At 40.3% G+C, this 20,360-nt stretch overlaps 1 protein-coding gene across 1 annotated transcript; it reads right to left on the bottom strand.

Annotated features, from left to right (window-relative positions):
- Positions 1-1,521: 1,521 nt before the first annotated feature.
- ARHGDIB (Rho GDP dissociation inhibitor beta) lies at positions 1,522-20,157 on the bottom strand. Its single transcript, XM_007423197.4, has 6 exons — positions 19,984-20,157; positions 11,234-11,420; positions 9,366-9,449; positions 4,717-4,793; positions 3,360-3,423; positions 1,522-2,231 (listed from the first exon to the last, which is right to left on the bottom strand). Exons 2-6 carry the CDS (start codon positions 11,409-11,411, stop codon positions 2,032-2,034), a joined length of 603 nt encoding a protein of 200 aa, XP_007423259.1. The 5' UTR covers positions 11,412-11,420; positions 19,984-20,157; the 3' UTR covers positions 1,522-2,031.
- Between the last annotated feature and the right edge of the window lie 203 nt (positions 20,158-20,360).

Here is a 20,360-nt window from a genome sequence, read left to right as displayed (position 1 = left end):
CCAAAAGCTGTGGGAGTGAAACAGTTGGGAATGGCCACCTGTACCTTTCTTTTCTTCTGATAAGAAACTAGTGGGGCTATAAGCTCCCAAATGTTTCCTTTCATGTAGTAAATTTCATTATTCCATTTGTAAGACAAGCTCTGTTTTCACAGCTTAGCAGATAAAACACAAAAACAGTAAACTACAGGTAAGTTAACATAGACAGAACTCTGCTGTATATTTCTGTACAACCAGGGGACCCTCAGCTAGCATTAAAATCATTTTTAGCAAGAGCTCATTCAATTAAAAAAATCAGTATTGATTTTGAATTGATTAAATCTTCATATTGTAATGAATTCTGACCCCTTCTTCGTCCTTGCTGAGGCACAGAAGAGACGTTCCTTCCTTTATAGGGAAAGAAACCTTCTCAAAGCTCACATAGGAAGAGATAGTAGCATATTTTCAAACATTACCTTTAGAACTTCATACTAAGAGACTAGATACAAATATTCTAATTATAAAAGTTAAACCACCAATTTCATTACATACATATTTTTAACTGAAACAAAAATATTTTCAATTGGCTAAATATTGCAGTCCTATTTTATTAAGTGTCCTTTGTTTTCTGGCCTTTACTAATATTACCCACAGATCTTATGGATTGGAATTCAAACTTAGAGAATCTGGAAAATCTTTTTCCTAAAAATTTGTTTTTGTGGCTGTTTCATTTAACCTTTCTTATCGCGTGCACACTTTTCCTGCACCACCTCCCATCCTTGTGATTTTAGGTTTCTATGAAATGAGCAGTGCTTTCTGTTATAGAATCTCAGTAATTTCTGCCTAGTAGACAGAATAACATTCATAAAGGGAATATTCTTCAGGTTGTCTTATTCATTTTGTTCATTAATTCTGTGATTCTGAACATAGCATTAAATCATCAGCTAGTCCTTGTATCACCTTACCACACAGATCAACAACCTTGTGGGACACATACATCCCCTACTCTGATTTTGCAGCCCCCCCCCCAGACACATCCAAGATCAAACTTCAAAATCCAGAGCAAATTGTTGATTTTCTGTGGCAAAACAATTCATATTTCAGAGGAGAAGATGTTATACAGATGCACTAGCATCCTGCAAAGAAAACTCCCAGCCAAAAATTTTGGCCCCATAAGTCCAGGGATGCCACTGGCCACTTAAAAAAAAGGGCGCCCCCCCCAAGCAAAAAGTACTGCCTACACCTGCCTACACATACAAGATACCACACATATACTGATAACATAGCCATATTCCTCCCTCTGTACAATCTACTCCTCATGATACTCTGAGACCGATTCATTGGTAATTCCCATTATGTTCTCTATAATCCTAATCACTACAGGTCTGCTTATGCCCTAAACTATTAAAATTATTCAAGAAGAATAAGGTGCCTGGATCTGGTGGGGGTGGGGGTGGCAAGTAGAATTGAGGTTTGACATTCCTTATGTGCAAAGGGCAAAATAAGTCCGTGTATTATGAGAAACACAAGAAGCTCACTCTGAAGCAAAGGGCAAAATTGGCTTTATTTTCAAAGACATTGAAATCTTTACAGGCCAGGTCAGGAACTGTATCTCATATTACTTAAGACAAGGCTTCGAAATGCAGCTTTGGGAAACAAATTTAAACAAGACAATATCCGCTGATAGACAGATCTTTTCATGTAATGCAAGGAGAAAAGAGAAATTCCAAAGCCAATTCTCTTTCAGTCAACTGACGTGCCCTGATAGCAAGTGGTTTAGGTTGGTGACTGTGTATCTTCTGACCAAAGGCACTTCAAGAATTGATCCTGTACAACCAGAGAAATGCTTTGTCCCTGTTGATTTTTGTGTGATTATTTTCAAGGTAGCAGGAGGAGAGACAGAGTCTATCCAATGGCCTGTATTGGCTAAATTTATTGTGACAATAAAAGGGTTGGGTTATGTGGAAGAAGCATGGCATGCAAGTGCCAGAAACTGACACACTTGGAATTAGCACAAGCAGCAGTAGGAAACAAAGAGAGAAAACCAGATAGAACTCATTCTGTCCATTCCTTTTTGATAGCCAAGTTCCATTCCCAGGTGAGATGGTTGTGCTTATCATCATCAGTGAAGAAAGACTTATTGCAGTAGTTTCCTCGGGCCACAAGGCCCTTTGGCGCTTCCTCAAGAGGGGTCATGAATTCATACTCTTCTGGCCGCGGCCCATAGCTGCCCACCATGAATACAGCCTTGTCCACTAGGAGAGAACAAGCCATAAGAAGACAGTGTATCAGAAGATAGATCAGAAATAGGATAGAACACAAAACGTGAATGATTTTAAAATGTAACACAAACATTTAATGTAATCGTGACTGCAGTTTCCCACCACCTGGATGGACTTCAGGTCCTATCATCCCCCAGTAAAGTCATCTGCAGGTGCTACTGCAACCCACTTCAGAAACCAGCCCAGAAAGGTATTTGGGACACACTTTCATTAACCTACAGTATATTCAGTACAATAGAGAATAGCAACAAGATAGCATCCCCTAAACCTCCAAAATGTATTTTTTAAAAATGCTCCAAATCTTACAAGATTATTAAATATTTCCACATTTCAGTGTTCTCACATAAGTTTTTAATTTCAATTTCCCTGGAGATAAAATGAGAAAGTTATTAAAACTTGACCACTCCAAAGGGCCATGAGAGTGGATTTGCTGTGAGTGGAGAACCTCCAGTTTTGAGAATGTGTTTTTTGCTTGATTATACCTTTGGGGTGAAGGTTTATTGAAATTGTTTATTTTACATTTTTTTCTTTTTTCTGATTTCCTTTGGGTTCTTACAATTTACTGTTTTTAATCTTATTGTAAGCTATGCAAGTCTCTTAAGAGTCTTATATAAGCAATAGTCTGATTGGTATATACCGTAGGTAGGTAGGTAGGTAGGTAGGTAGGTAGGTAGGTAGGTAGATAGAGCTAACTAGCTAACTTGCTTGCTTGCTTACTTTTTAGGCAATTAAAATTAGTATAGGAAAGACATGGCCCAAGTAAGCTCATGCCCTCTGATGTTACACATACAAGAGAACTTTTTCTTTCTGATGTCTGAGCACACCATGTGAATGTCTACAGGAAAGGGGCTTTCAGGCATCCAGCTATATGTCCAATGGCTTCCATGTAAATAGAAATATCGACAGAACAATTTCTGCTCCTGTGGATACCAGTCTCTGTATTACAAAAAGATCTCCAGGGAAGGACCACTTTACCTCACTTTACCTCACTATTCAGCACAACCACATCAAGGCGATTTTTGAAAGAACACCCAAGCAGTATACTTATAGCAGTATCATCTACAAATACTGAAAAGAAGAAAAATGATTTCATTTACTCACCTTTCACTCCTTTCCGGTAAGTGTGCTGCACATATTTCAAACCAGATACAATTTCTTTGTTTACCTGCAAGAGAAAAAACAGTCCACTGAGTGAGGCAATTCAGCTCAAGTTTTCAGTGCCCTTAACAATAACAATTCTGTCTTTTATTCCTGGTTTCCTGCTTCCCTTTTTGTGACTCTTCCTGCCATCCCTCTTTTGGTCTTTTTTGGCAGTGGGATATGGTAGGGAGAAAACACCATTCCATGAGTACAATAAGCAATTCATTCATTTATTATTTCAGTTTATGATGCCCCCGATTAGGTGACCAACCATCAAACCCAAAATTGAAAATACAGCAAAAGGTAAGTTGAACAGCCCAAATCATCATACACATAACATTAAAGGCGTAGCTAAAAAAGACTATGTACAGTAGTTCAATTTAAGATTGGTTCCCACAGCAGCTATGACATGTAACACCAAATCTTCAGCTACTTTTTATGTTGCACCAATGAGTGAAACTACTGGCATCTGTTTATGAGACATTTACCATTTGAGTTAATGTAAATCATCAGTGGATGTGAAATGCTACATCCAGCACAATTAGCAGTTGTGTTTGCCCAATTCTGGTCGCTCCTCTTTAAGAGAAGCAGGAATTAAAGCAGTTTTCAGCAAAGTGGCTTATCAGTAAAACCACTTCTGCATTTTGCCCAGTTGACACTCTCTGTTAAGGAGCACCATTTTACATTTCGGTGGTCAAACAAAGGTTTCAGGGAAAGGCATACTTCTGAACAGGTGTTTAAAGACAAGCAGTTGGATATATTTAGGATTAAATGTATTTGAAAAGAACTGATATATTTTGGGACAATATACTTACTAATGATATTTGTTTTGATGCACTGTTCTGAAATTTATTAATGGATTTGTAACTGGAACAATGATACATATTAAGCTAAAACAATAAAAAAGCCCATTTAAGAAAAGTAATGAAGTTCATGTTTCTGTTTTTCTGTTTCTAATTAAGCTGCATAGGGAAAAATTATAACCTTTTATCAGTTTTGCTGCACAATATATTATCACATAAGGGTAATATATGGTTTCATTTAAATTTATTTTGTCTTTAGTGGAAGATAAATAATTAGTCCAGCTAAAAGAATTAAAGAACACAAGATTCAATGGGAACACTTTCCTTTCTGCAACAATCTGCTGTTGTGCCTATAGGCAATGCAAACTTCTTATTTTGGCTAATGCTTTATTGTTTAAATTGTCAAATGTGACACAAACCAACAATGTACACATTTGCATTAGAAAAGTCTGTAAAGATATGCAGAAGTGGAAATGAATCCAGCTCTGGAAAATTTCTATAGGAAAGTCACTCACTTTGAAGTGGATCTTGACTCTGTATTCAGCTCCTTCCTTTAATACAAAGAACTCTTTCTTCAAAGCTTCAAGGTCCTCTGGAACAGGGAAAACATCTTAATAAATCATGCTCAGAGATGCAGAAGAGAACCCCCTTCTTCCCATGGATTCACTTGACTGCTGCAAGTTGGAGGACTGTGCCTATGCATTAGCAGTGGTGTGCTGGTACATGTTGAACAACCAGCTCTGCTGGTCCCAAACAGCTGATAGCCGTACTAGGCATGGTACTCAGCTCTGCTCTCAACCGGCTCACAACATTTCAGAACACCAGTTCTCACGATCTGATATGAGCCGGCTCCAGCACACCACTGCATATAAGCATATCTGTGCTGCAAACTTATGTCAATATTACGCTTGTTTTGAGCAGCACATGGTAGTTTAAAAATAAACAAACAATAAAGAAAATAGCTTCCCTCAAAGGATTCCAGAAATTACATGAAAAGAGGCCAAGGCTTCTTTGTTCTGCCTCCCTACTCCTTCACTGCAACATAGTGTTTTTCCAAGGAAACAGAAGCTACTCTTTTATTTTTAATTTATGAAATGTATTCTTTAGATATACCATACAGGTATCTAATACCTAACTAGCCCATGAACACGCAGAGTTGAAAGTGCATGCATTAATGAACCGTAAATGTCTATACCTGTGAATCTGTGCATATGGGCACCCTTGTGTCATTCCAATTAACTCAGAAACTATGCTCCAAATGCACTGGAAGCATTCTTGCACAACTATCAATGAAATGCATAAGATTTGTGTAAGTGAAAGCTAGCAGCAGACAAACAGGTTGTATAATGTGTCACTATCAACAAACCGTTTGTGGTATTGCTTCCCTTGGAGATTTCAGCTAAAGAGGAAGCATCTGTGCTTTGCTAAGCTATGACTTCCTCTCTTATCAACCAAGGACCCATATAAGGTAAACTGACTATTTCTTGCTGATGCTAAACTCCTAGGAACACAGGCTATTACTCAAGTATGCAGAAGAAATTATTTCTCTGGTGCTCTGCCAACAATGAAGAGATCTGAGCAGGCAGCCTTCTGGGTATACTTGAACACACTAAAAATTCAAGCTGTGAGAAAGTTGACTATATCTACTATTGCAATATTTTAGTCATTTAGTTAATTTATATTATATATCCTCTCAGCATACAATTCAGGACTGTGTACAATTAAAACAGCAATAATGCTATAAAAATATTTATTATGCCAGAGGCATTTGAACAAAGATAAACATTCCAGATGGGTTCACAAGACCATCTGACCCAATGCCTGGAGGAAAAGCTAGATCTTCAAGGTCTTATGAAAGGCAGGAAGGATCAGAACAATCCAGTTCTCATAACATGTCTTAAGAGATGAGACATGGAGCATGTCAACTCTGTTAGATCTTATCAAACAGATAATCAGAGACAAATGGTCCCACAAAAAACTAGGCCCTGTGCCATTAAGGGCTTTAACAGTGATAACTAGCACATTGAATTACACCCAGAAGCCTACTGACAACCAATGCAGCTCACAAAGTAACAGCATTATATAGGCATGCCAAGTTAAGCCCATAACTATCCATGCCAATACATTCTGGACCAGCTGAAGCTTCAGAGTGGATTTCAAGGACAGCCACACACACTAATCAAAAGGAGAGATGATCAAGGCATGAGTGACTGTGAGTTGAGCTTCCCCATCTAGAAATGGGCACAAGTGATGCACAAGATAGATTTCTGCAAAGGGCCTCTGAATCATGGCTTCTACCTTCTCTTCAACAGGTGTCATGAGTTTAGAGGATCCTATCCTGAACACTCTATCTGGCAGAAAGCAACCCCATTCAGAAACAAAGGTGAAAAATCTCCAGATTCAACAGGCCTCAAAATCCACAGCCACTTTGTCTTACTAGAACTGAGCCTGAGTCTGTTACTCCCCAGCCAGAACCCAGAACCTCCAGACACCAAGTCAGTGACTTCACAGCATTGCTTGAACAACTAAGGACTGAGATGTATAATTGGGTATCATCAGCATATTGACAATACCTAACCCTATGCCAGTGGATGACCTCACCCAGCAGCATCATGTAGATGTCAAACAGCAGGGGCAGAACAGAATTGGTCCATGAAGCACCTCACCCCAAAGAAGAGTCAAGGGTTGGACCTCTTCCCCCCATCAACACTGACTGGAACTGACCCTGGTATCAAAGCTGCTGAGAGATCAAGAGTGCCAGGATAGATGCACCACCACCACAATCACCCATCCTGGTCCCACAACAATTCATCCACAAGCATGATTAATGCCACCTTAATATTGTACCCAGGCCTAACCCAGACCGAAAGGGATCCAGATAATCCATTTCTTCCAGAGTCCTCTGAAGTTGCAGCCCAAATATCTTCTCTCCAATCTCCCCTACCCCCAAAAAGGAGGGTTGGAAACAGGTCAAAAATTACTCAACACTGTCAGGTCCAGCAATAGCTTCTTGAGGAGGGGACAGACTACTGACTCCTTAAGAGCAGGGGGAACAAGTGACCAGCCACATGCCACTTCCCAAGAGGCCTTGACAGGCATGGATCTAATAATCAGGTGGTCACACTGACAGCTCAAAGAACCCTGTCCTCTTCCTTGGGATCAACAGGCTCAAACTCTTTTGCCATTTTGTCTTCCAGAGTTCCTCTGAAAAGCAGGGAACCCTCTGGGATTCATGTACAGAGAGAGGCCACATATGCACATAGGGTCCAATCCAGGGCTACAGCCACCCTCTCATTCCAAGAGGAGACTAAGACTTCAGTTGAACTAGGTACTAGATACTTAGGAACTTCCCCAAGCACTCTCTGAAACCCAGTGGGGTCCATCAGATGCCTGGGGCAAACTACTGTGTTTCAGAGAGTGCTTGGGGAAGTTCCTAAGGTAGCCATGAACTCCCAAGCCACATCAGACTCTGTACCCAGGGAAGGCAGAGGGAAGTCTTTCAGTACCATAAGTCTAAGAAACTCCACTGTCAACCCAGCCACAGCATCATACAGCTCAGAAAGGGAAGCCACAACACGGCAAGGAGGCTGGTAGCAGCAATCCCATCTGTTCTCTAGAACCCAGCTTCACAAACAGGATCTTACATCCAGTAATCTGTGGAGAAGTGCCTCTGAAAGCCATAAGATACTTCCAGACAACAATCTCCATCCTCCCACCCCTACCCTGGGACATAGCTGGTGCCACACTCAAAACCCAATTGGTAACATTTCTAAGAGCCCCCCTCCCACCCACCAGGTCTCAGTAATACATAACAGGCTGGCTCTCTTAAGAGCCTTATTACAGGCTGATCTGTCATTAAGCAGCAACAGCCTGAGCCTGGGACCATTGAGCATACAATATCCAGGCACTGGGGCTAAGCCAAAGGGGCTAGAAAGCAGAATTGGTACAAGCCACTAAGTGCACCTTCCCAGAGAGTAGCCCACCCTGCTTCCTACCTTATCTCCCTCTGCCCTTCACTCCTGAGATGTTACTGTCTGCCCCACCCTCAATCAAGCCAATGCCATCCTAATCTTGCCTCTCTTCCCCAGGTCCACGGATCCCATCCAACATCCATGTGTCACCAACTAATCCCAGACTAGGTGACCAACCATCACAGACACACCACCAACTATAGAATGTTATAGTTGGAAAGAGCCCCAGAGATCATATGATGCAATCCCCTGCTCAATGCAGAACCTTTATGCAAAATGCAACTTTAGCATCCCTAACAGATGGCCATCCAGCCTCTACTTAGACACCTCCTACACTTTGTTAGTTCTTTTTAAATTTTACTTTTCATTCTTTTTTGAAGTAGGAAAGAACCCCTGGTGGCCAGAGGAAATAAGAACACTAGAGCATTAGATAGGTTAAGGGCCAGAAGTCCGCAGTTCAAAACTTATACTGCCTGGAATCTCAGGAAACAGGCAATAAGCTGTTTCTAAGATTCATCACACTCTGCCCCCAGCCCATCTGCAATTGATATAAATGAGCAAAGGCTTGAAACATCTTCCTTATAAGGAAACAATGGAAGATTTAAGATTTTTAATTGGTTGTGAGGAAATGAATACAGGAATCTGCTAGAAGCTCATATAATTACATAAACTAGACAAACAGAAAGGTTTACTTTTCTCTCATAATCACTAGGACTCAGACCAACATAATTAAACTGGTTGATAATGGATTCAAGACAGAGTAAAGCATCCTTTACATAATAAACAAATTCACTGCCACAAGAGGTACTTGCTCAGAGCCAATGAAAGTGGTGGCTTAAGGTATTAGATTAAGAAATTTGCTGAAATTCAGCAGTGCACTTTTGGACTATATTTTAGATAGTGGTTTAAGGGGAAGAATGGTACAGGCCAGGAGATTACTCACTCTCATTCCTGCCCTAAATTCCCTCCCTCCAACTGTCCAAGAATCTCATGCTCCTTCAGGTTATATCACTGAATCACCAGTTGACCTTCTGTAGTCTTCCAGAAGCTCAAGAGACTGAACTGCACTCTCCAATCCCACAGAAATTACCCATCCCAGTCTTACTTAACATTCACAAAACCAACTTCAAAATGAAACAAGGCCCAAGGATTCCATTCATCCTGCTATATAATAAGAAGAGAATGTTACCTACCAGTGAGGTCCATGGTAATTGGTCCTGGAGCACTGTCACATACAAGGGTAAGCCGAGTGACAGTCACATTAGGAATTGTTGGGTCTGTGGTGTCAGGAAAGGGATAAACAGTTTATTAACCAAACAGCGAGAAACTTGGGATGGCTTTCATGCCTTTTAATAAATTTTAATGCAAAATTTATCTCCCTAAAGCCTTCCTGTGCACAGGAAATTAGCATATCACTTGATAGCTAAGATTTTTTTTTTTCTGATACACTACTACTTTCCGACATGCAGGGAAATTCAATCATGCCTTGCTGTTCCCACTCCCACCCACAGCAGAGTGACAGTAACATTACCTCTCTTCTAGTTTGTTTGTTTGTTTATTTATTTAATAAATTTATATGGCTGCCCATCTCATATACATGACTCTGGGCAGCTAACAATTAAAACAGAATAAAAACACAATAAAAAATACAACCAACCAATAATTAAAAACATAAATAATATGACACAGCATAAAACAGCAGCTGAGAATAATCAAACATCTTCCAAGAATAGATGTAATTAAATAAGTAATAGTCAATAAAACCAACAAGTTATATGAGTTGTATGAATTTCTTTGCTGAAATATAATCCAGGGGCAGTAACTTAATCATGCTTCAGGTTCTGTTGCTAACTTAAAGCATTAATAGTATGAATATGTCTCAGTTAATTTGTCCATACACTAAGAAATACAACCATGAGACTGTGGAGTCCTTGGGGTTCTCTGAGCTTGGTTCTTTTCTTGCAAACATTTCATTACCTGGCTAGGTAACATCTTCAGTGCTAGAATGGGATGGGGTTTGCTGTCTGTTTATGTACTGTGGCATGCCCTGCCAATGTTGGTGGGGGTGGGGGTTTTGTTTTGTTCCTCTGGTAGTTCTTTGATTAGGATATTGTTCACTGCTTGATTGTGTGCCTGGTGGTAACCTCTGCTTATCTGGGTGATGATTGCTGGTGAGGAGATGTTCTGGTCTTTTGCTTTATTTTCTATTGTCTCTTTTGAATAGTGTGTAGATGCTGTTTATCTCTATGTGTTTGTTGATTGCTGCCTTGTCTGAATACCAAGCTTCCAAGAATTCCCTTGCATTTTTGGATTTAGCTTAGTCTAAAATGCTGACAGTTTCCCAGTTAAAACTATGGTTAAGTATGTCCATGTGTTGTGAGATTAAAGAGTTTTCATCATGTCTTCTGACTGCTAGTTGGTGTTCATGGATGCGCTCTGCCAGCCTTCTGCCTGTCTGTCCTACGTATCTTAAATATCTTAAGTACACCAAAAGATACAGTAGCACAAGAAGAAAAAACAGGAGTCATCTGCAACATACAGTGTAAGGACTGCAAGACAAACATGAAATATTTGCAAGAAAAGAACCAAGCTCAGAGAACCCCAAGGACTCCAGAGTTCAACCCTGAGCTACACATATTCGCCTCTATTGGTACAACCATGAGAGTCTACCTAGCACTGCTGTCAAATTGACTGGAGACTTTACTCCAGAATCTTGAGTAGAAACTTCTCTCAGCATGGCTAGTTTGATCCTCTAAGTTATGTTCTTTCCCACTTGCTCCTATGCTGAGTAACAAAGTCCTCTGCTCAACTAAGACAGAAAGTAGACTTGCATAGTGAAAACAGAATCCATCTTCTTGAAAGCAACATTGAAAGTTGATCTTCAATTATAGTAAACATTTACTCAGGTCAACATAATCATTTCTCCTTCATGTTTAGGATAAAATTTATGGATGCTCTCCATCTTTGACAATATTAATATCATTACACAGCAAATACTGCCTTTTTTTTCTACCCCAAAATATGGTTCTTCCAAAGGACCAAGACCTTTTCCCTGCTATACCTGCAACCACGGGTGCCTCCCCCAGCAAAGACTTCTTGTACTTTGTAAGGCTTTCATCGTCTTTGTCCAGCTCCTGCAGTTCCTGAAGCGACTTCTGAGGTGGAGGTTTGTAGTTGAGTTTGTTATCTAGCTCATCTTCATCTTCTTCCACATGTACCTCAGGGTCTTTCTCAGTCATGGTTGCTGGCTTCAGAAGAAAGAGTTGCCAGTTAAGGGCACTGAGTAGGGTACTGATTACATGGTTTGTAAATCCTTAGCTGGCTTTCTGCCATAAGGAGAACAATTGTGGGAGGTGGTCATCTCAGGTACAGCCATTTAAATACTTTCATAAGCAAAAGGATCAAAGACATTTAACCTGGCAATAGACATTTAATCTATTGAATTCAGATAACCAGTAGCTGGGTTGTTTTCTCCGGAGGAGAGATGCCATTTCTAGATGGAAGGATATAACAATTCCTTACTACTAGGGCCTGACAGACCAAGAAGAGCCACTTTGCTGAATATTTTTCTCATCTGTATTTGCTCATCCCAGATTCATGACATTAGCAGTATAAAAGAGCATGAACTGTCACTCAGAACTTGTCAGTCATTCCAACTCTCAAACAATTTAATGGTGGGGGACACAGCAGAAAAGAAAGCACCTGATCTGCCCACTGAAACAGCCACTGATATTCCTGCCTTCCAAGAATAGATTTAATCAAATAAGGAGCAGCAAGATAATTTGTAAAATATAGTCTCCCTCTTTATGTGTATGTGTGTGTGTGCATACACACACACATAGATGTAAAGTATTATATATGTTGGGTTCTCTTAACAAAGACGGTAAGAACTATAAAATATAGCCACCTACTAGACTCATGCATCAAGGTCAGCTCAGGAGGGAAGATTCCCTCTACCTTTGGCCATCAAATTAAGGGACAACCATCTCCACCTCCTTCTCTTTACCACCTGGACCCACATACAGCAACAACAGCAGCAGCAAATCTCAGACACCACTGTGACAGCTTGATGATATTTCTTGACATTTTAGGATTCCTCTATATTTCTGCTACAGCAACTGTGAAAGTACAGATTCCGGAACATAAGCTATTCACCCTCATCGTATACAACAACACACAAATGCACACTAAGGCAACTTCCCCAACCTGGTATGCTCCAGGTGTGCTGAATTTCAATTCCTATCATTCTTGTCCATGTTGGCTGGGAATTCTGGGGAAGGCTGCTAATGTAAGCTGGTGCTCATATACTTCCCACAGTACACTCATATCTTCCCACTATGACATAAATCTAAACACAGTAATATGTGAGGATTCTCCCTGCAAGGCACCAACTGAAAGTTCTAATTAAAAAACCAAACAATTATAGGCTAAGGATTGCAACTAGATTCAGTCACCTTTTTAAGTATTTACTGGTATGCTGGGCTAGGAGTACTTGAGCAGAAAAATATCTGTTATAAATGCCTCTTCATCGGTAACAAAATACTTCACACTGCTTCCACAATGACCAGCAAATCCTCCGAATAAAGAACCTCTTTATGTCACATTGACAAAGACAAACAGTCCTTCAGAAGCCACTGTAACCACATTACTAAACAATAGCTATTTTAAACCTTCATTGACACCACAGCACTAGAAATAAATGGAATATTTCATGCAGTAACATACAGAGATTTACATCAAAGCAGGCAATGAAGGAAAATACCTGAATGGAGCTTATTAACAATTTTTTTAAGCTGATCAATCCAATTGCAAATATCATGTAATTTCCCGACTGCACATTTAAATAGCTCTGTGTGGTGTGGTGTGGTGACCAGGTCCCCTTCCTGTGCAGGAAGGAAACATGTGCCTTGTTCCTATGACAACCCATGCCCTGATTGTAGACTCCGAGGAACTACCAGTTTTTAAGCACTGAAACTTCTCCAAAATCGGAGGCAAGACAGACCAAATTTAGCAGGCAATATTGTCAGCGAGGACTTAACATGAAACTCCCTTTCCAGCACTAGAAGAATCAGCTTGCTCTTATGGTTCCTGGCTGGGGAAGGATAAACAAATAAAATACATAAAAACTCAGCAGAGTGGAACATTATGGGTAATGCATGGTATACATTATTACATTGCTCTTGTTTTTCACTTGAGTATGGAACAACTACAATGGAGGAGACATCCAAGCAAAATATACTGTGCAACATATAACATTTGGCTCAAGATTAGATGCTCTGTCCTAGCATCCCTCAACCTCACACTCTCCAGATGCATCAGGGTTGCCAAAATTCATGCTTGTAATGATAAAGAACAGCATGAACTTGGGCTAACCTTTCATGCCCCTGCAATGGATAATGAAAATAATGGATAAAGGCACAGTATGGCTGCTACCTATTTTGCTCAGAAGAACAATGTTTGTTTGAATTTATATTAACTCCTCCATCTCTGGCCATGTTTCATTAAGTTCTTCACCAGTTGCACAGACAGTTCAAATACACTACAAATGAAATGATCTTTAAATGATCTTCCTGAATTTGACCTCGAGCTTTTGGGCCACAAAGTGAAATGTACTGACATTTAGAAAGTTAGGCATTTCCAACCCACATATGAGATCATACCAATGTCTAGAACAGCCTTCCCCAACTTGGTGCTCTCCTGATGTGACAGGGCTATAACTCCCAGAATTTCCAGTATCAGGAGGGTGCTAAGTTGGAGGAGTTTGTTCCAAGAAAGCATGGGGAGTGGTTTCTAGAACATTGCGCTTGACTGTAGGAAACAGATTCAAATTCTTCCTTTGCTATGAACAGAAGTTGGTGGCCTCTGGCAAATAAATTTATCCTCTGTCTAATCTTCTCAGGATTGCAACATGTTTGGATAAAATTGATTTGAGCTACCTGGGAGAGAAGCAGAAAATAAATGTTGAAGTATTTCAGGAGCACCAGATCCAGATTGCAATAAACCAGACAACAATTTGATAACAACAAGGAGATATAGAAAAGACTAATTTTTTTTAGATTTTTTTATCCTGCCTTTATTTTTATAAATAACTCAAGGTAGCAAACATACCTAATACTCCTTCCTCCTCCTATTTTCCCCACAACAACCCTGTGAGTTGAGCTGAGTTGGGCTGAGAGTGAGTGATTGGCCCAAAGTCACCCAGCCAGCTTTCTTCCCTAAAGCAGGACTAGAACTCAGTCTCCTGGTTTCTAGCCTGGTGCCTTAACCACTAGAGTAACCTGGCTCTTTGTTGCCCTCCAGTGGATTTTTGGATGTGGATTTTTGCAGTGCAGATCTTAATTTAAGAACTTAATGGCTAGTGTAAAGCAAGGCATATTCATAAACCATACTAAGAAGTTGATTTGTTTGAATCAAGCCATCCTTAATTTGTCAGGTTCAAGCAATACAAACTGACTAATCTAAGCTAGAAGTGAAAGTTTCCAAACTTGGAGAAAAGTACAGGTTAGAGACTAGGTTTGTTCCCACCACTTTGATAAACCATGATTACTGCCTCATATTAAGGCATGCTTAACCATGGGATTCATTGAATGAGCCCAAATAGATAGATATTCATAGATAACATCAAACTGTGGCCCTCTTGACACTAATGAATCACAGCTTCCACCAGTCCCAGCCTGTTGTGCAAATCCTGCAGGATGCTGAAAGTTGTAATTCAATAGCAACTGTTGGACCTCAGATTCCTCACCCCCCTATGATAGTAGCTAACTCAGTATAAGAATCCAACCATTGTAATGCTCCAGCTTCACCTTTAATGAGCATTACAGCAATAAGAGACTTTTTTTTTCATTCAAGCAGGGCTAATGTGGCACATTATGGCTTTCTCACATCACTTTGAATGATGCCTAGCTAGGTTCTGAAGAGCCTGTTCTGATCTCATGAGAATATAGATTTTAAATCTCATTAATTAACTCATGTCAGTGTTTTTTTTACAGTTTATTATTTTTTAATTGTAAGAGCAAGATAAAGGGATTGACTCATGGTTCAGTAGGTATGCAAATGAAGTTCCTGTTAATTTGAAGCAGATACTCCCTGCAGAGAGACATGGGATTGCGCAATGATGGACAGATCATTAAAAATATAAAGAAGGACAAGAGGCAAGGTTAAGGTAAATATAACTGTGGCTCAGGTAGTGCAGACAGCTGCTGATCCCCAGAGATCACATTTCAATAATGGAGGAATCAGGGACAGCTGGTACAAGCAGGGTACCCCAGGATCTCTTTGTATCAGACTGCATCCAGGCTTGGCTAAGCACCAAAGGGTTTTAGGATGTAAGTTATGATATGGATTGCTCATAGCCCATTATTATGAAGGGAGCAATCTCTTAAATTAGGCAGTCTGAAGTAACATGCAAACTAACTAGCATTTGGGAGCAAGACAGAAAACAAAGATAACCTTAAAGCAGTGTTGTTCAAACTTGGCCACTTTAAGATGAGTGGACTTCAACTCCCAGAATTCCCCAGCCAGAATGGGTGGCTGGGGAATTCTGGGAGTTAAGTCCACTCATCTTAAAGTGGCCAAGTTTGAACAACACTGCCTTAAAGTCTACAGATTATCAGCAACCGTTGGTTACAAAATAATATTTTGAAAGGTGGGACGTGTCAAAAACCTAAATTACTAATAAAAAAAATGCATGCATGTGCTTCAATACTATGAAACTTAAGCTGTAGAGAAATTATTCACAAGTTATTTCTGCCTTTCAATTTTCGATCAAAATATGTTTTAAACAAATAAGCAAATATTCTCTTTCTACCTGCTCACACATTCATTATTTCACTGTATCTGCTACATATCTCCTGTAGCAGTTCTTTGTTTATACCCTGTTTTTTAAACTGTGTCCATAATACCACTGTGCTTTGGTGTTCCCAGATTTTAAAAAATTCTTGAATTGTTGCTGCAAAAAAGGAGCATGGAGCTAAATAGGAGGAAGAAAAGAGAAAGTTTCATCACAGGTAGCAATTTTTCAAGATACAGAAGGGTGAATTCATCCCCTCTCTTCCATAAATTAAAAGCACAACAAAAGAACAGTTAAATTCTCATTCTTCTTCTCTTTGTTGTATAATTAGCAATATTATGGAAAAAGAAGCATATCCCAGCTACGCCATTTTACCTTTCTGCTATTCATCTGATTTAAGACTCATCAAGCAATTACTATATGGTTCTCAAAAGCACACAGATAGTCATGTGAAAAAGAAAGTACACCCTCTTTGAGTTCTATGGTTTTACATAACAGGACATAATAAAAATCATCTGGTTTTTAGCAGTTCTCAAAAGTAGATAAACACAACCTCAGATGAACAACAACACATGACATATTACACCATGTCATCATTTTGCAGAAAGAAAGCCAAAATGGAGAAGCCACGTGTGAAAAACTAAGTACACTCTTACTGCTTCCATAGGTATGAAGAGGCTAAGTAGCAGCCAGGTGCTGGTAATCAAATGCACTTGATCAATTGATCATCAGCAAGTGTGACTACCTCTATAAAAGCCAAAGTGTTAGGAGTTTGCTGGTCTTGAGTACTGAGGTGTGTGTTAACACAATGCTTATATGCCAATTGCTTCTCTAAAATCATTGCTGATGTCTTTACTCTTTGGCACTGTGTTAACACACACCTCAGTACTCAAGACCAGCAGACTCCTAACACTTCAGCTTTTATAGAGGTAGTCACACTTGCTGATCAGTTGATCAAGGCCATTTGATTAGCAGCACCTGGCTGCTACTTAGCCTCTTCATACCTATGGAAGCAGTAAGGGTGTACTTAGTTTTTCACACGTGGCTTCTCCATTTTGGCTTTCTTTTTGTAAAATAAATGATGACATGGTGTAATATGTCATATGTTGTTGTTCATCTGAGGTTGTGTTTACCTACTTTTGAGAACTGCTAAAGACCAGATGATTTTTATTATGTCCTGTTACATAAAACCATAGAACTCAAAGAGGGTGTACTTTCTTTTTCACATGACTGTATGTCCTACACAGTAAGACCCTCAGAAAGTGAAGACTCAACTATGGCACATAGACTTGCTTCAGTCCTCAACTTTATGCACTTTGCTGCTGATTCATACATCAACATTAGATATGGTCTCTTTAATCATAGTTTATTGCAGAAACCATCATTGGCTAGAATCATTTAGTCCAACATCCTGCTCAGTGAGGAATCCAGTAGAGTATATCTGACAATGACTATTCAGTTCTGTTTGAAGACCTCTACTAAAGAATTTACCACTATATATGGCAGCCTACTGGCTGACAGCTCATACAGTTAGGAAGTTTCTCCTGATGTCTAGCCTGACCCTCCTTCCTATAATTTTAATAAAATTAAATAATATTAATAATTATATTAATGATAATAAAAGAATAAGTCCACTCCCTCTTCTGTGTGACAAACCTTCATATATTTGAAAACCACTATCATATTTCCCCTCAGTCATATTTTCTGTAGACTAAACATACCCAGATCTTTCAAGTATTCCTCATAGTGCTTGGTTTCCAGACCCTTCACCATCTTGGTAGCCTTCCTCCTAACTTGCTGCATTTTGTCACTGTCCTTGAACGATAATGCCAGAACTGAATTTCTTTTTTGATCTTGAATCCATTAAATTAGCAAATCCATAAGAAAAACACAGATATAGTAGAGCAGAGCAGGGAACACTCAAAACAAACTAGGATTAGCAGAAGAGGGACCATAATATAGCTTTATTTTCTAATGTAAAGGGATTATAATTGCTAGGTTCCCTAGTATGAGGGGAAGGAGTAGGACAATCACATTTGGGCTGCAAATGCCTGGATGAGATGGCAGAAAGAGATACAGTAAATCCCAATTATTTTCTGCCATCTAGAGACCATCTGGATTTTTACAATCTAGCTGTGGAAGACCTAGGGAAGAAGATTGATTAGCAATTATTTTCCTGGTTTAAAACAGCTTTTGGGGATGTTGTCACTATACAAAAAGCAAAAGACTCTTGAGAGGGAGAGCTTTCCACAGAGCTTCTCTAAGCCAAAAAGAATAATAGAACTCAAGGAGGTGTAAGTGACAAGTGAAGGTGGAAACAGCGTGGGTCAAATTAAACCTAACATCTGGGGATCATTAGTGGTCCTTGAGGGGACTGCACCTAAAGAAAAAAAAAAAATCTTGAAAGATTGCCAAATCTCACAACATTTCAGCATTGCGGCCCAAATCTCACTCGACTTTGGCAGGAACACTAGAATCTCATAAAATTTGGAGCTTTCGTGAGAGTATTACAAACAATAAATTCATGTTGTGGTCCTATGGATGCCATCAGGGGGCAGTTACATATGCCATGCTGCCCATAGGTTCTGCATTGTTAATCCTTGGCTGATGTGGTACTCCTCAAAAGTATTTAATGGTGGTAGTGGTCTGCCTAAAAGCAAAAGTTGGCAACCTCTAGAAAGCTTCAAAAATTATGCACGTGATTTAATGCAAGAGCATATTACTGCACTGTAATTTCCTCTGCACCCAGCCATTCATGCAAACACTGCTTATTATCTGCAAAGCATATACAAATTTTGGAGCAGATTAAATTAATTCCTCCTCCCAAGAAACTTGACCACACCTTGCATTTGTTGGCAGTACTTTTTAAAATATGGGTGTCTAAGTTCCTCATTCTGTATTATAAGGAACTTGGGTAGATATATTTTCTTAGAAGAGTTACAAGGTAAGTTCAGAATCCACACATATGTCCTGTAACCAACATCTGTGAACTGTCAGGAATCAGAACATCTCCTAGGCTATAGAAGTTGAAATCTTCCACAGAAGACAGAGATTGTCTTCACTGTCAGTCAATAAGCCCAGTTAATGAGCTCACGCCACCCCCTTCCTCCTGGTTATGTGCTTTTAAGCTTATTATGTCATCTGAACTCATATTAGTTGCCATTTATCATCAATCTTTGTTGGTGGTCACAAATTCTGAAGCAGTTGCTTCAGATTTGGTTGTCGCTGCATGCCAGTCATGGAGGGGAGGAAGAATGAGAAGGCAGCAGGAACTTGCTAACCAGACATTTTGGTTAAGACTACCATAGGAAGTCAGCCACACCCTTACTCTTTGCAGTCAACAAGTAGTTACTGCTTCCTGCCTGAAATTCAGATGGGAATGGGCAATAGTTTAGCAAGTCTCTTAACGCCTAACTCTGGGGTATACATTCTGATGCTTCCTGGATGCTTGGTGACTGCAGGACTAATGGGAGTTGCAGCCCCAAAAATCCAAAGGTCACCAGATCACCCATCATTAGATCACACTAATGTCCCCTGTGCATCTGTAACATAATGGAAAAATAGAAACATCCAGTCCATATGAATGACAGGAGAGTTCGAGCACAGGATGCGCAGTAGGATTTTCCCCTGGGCAAGGACTGCTCCTCTCCCCCCCTCCCCCAACTGTGGAGCGAGCAAAATTCATCTCTCCGGGTCTCTCGCAGCAAAGACACGGAGCAGTGCTTTCTCCGACCTCCCTCCGTCCGTCTCTCCAAGAGATGACCCCCAAACCAGCGGGTTGTGCTGAAGCTCTCCCCGCATTGCAGAGCCATCGCCCTGAAGGCGCTGCTCCTCCCAACCTCCCCCCTCCCCTTTGCTCGAGAGCCACCTTCTCTGCCCCTGTTTCCCCGGCTTAAGGGAATCCCTCCAGGGGGCTTCAAGGGCCCCTCCCCACCGAGGGTGCTGGCCAGGAAAGCCGCCGCCGGGGCGCTTTTCGCCTCTTCTTCCACTTGCCCTCCTTCGCGGGAACCCGTACTTACTTGCTAGCGGCTGCGTCCGGGATCCCTCTCTGACTCGGCGTTGGCAGTTAAAAGCAGGAAGGAAGTTGGTTAAAAAAATAATAATCATTTACAAAAATCCGACTCGAAGAGGAAACTGCGGCGTTACTATTTCTCCTATCGCGCAGAGTTTATTTGGAGCCTCTCTGTTCTGGGCACACACACACACACAAAATACAATAAAGCATCCTTTCCTCCAGATGATGAGCTGTATGCGTGGCCTCCTTAAGTATCCTCTGTTATGGTCCTGAGAGATTCGTGCATTATTTCCCCTTGCCTATGATGTGTATGCATTCCTTGTGTGTGTAGACCTTGGGAACTGTACAAGCAAGGAAAAGGTGCCTTAGATGATATTCATG

The sequence above is a fragment of the Python bivittatus genome, unplaced genomic scaffold (assembly GCF_059951505.1).
Source record: "Python bivittatus isolate LINGU-HERP-01145 unplaced genomic scaffold, Pbiv_v1 ctg000330_np1212, whole genome shotgun sequence".
Classification (NCBI taxonomy): domain Eukaryota; kingdom Metazoa; phylum Chordata; class Lepidosauria; order Squamata; family Pythonidae; genus Python; species Python bivittatus.
This window is presented reverse-complemented; position numbering and strand designations above follow the sequence as displayed.

Bases quoted from the DNA above. Each gene is read 5' to 3' on its own strand.
- ARHGDIB (XM_007423197.4), bottom strand. From the start codon at position 11,411: ATGACTGAGAAAGACCCTGAGGTACATGTGGAAGAAGATGAAGATGAG. The intron at 9,450-11,233 runs GTATAGCAGGGA...CTGACACCACAG, and splicing joins GGAGGCACCCGTGGTTGCAG to ACCCAACAATTCCTAATGTG. The intron at 3,424-4,716 runs GTGAGTGACTTT...TTTCTCTTGCAG, and splicing joins GAGTCAAGATCCACTTCAAA to GTAAACAAAGAAATTGTATC.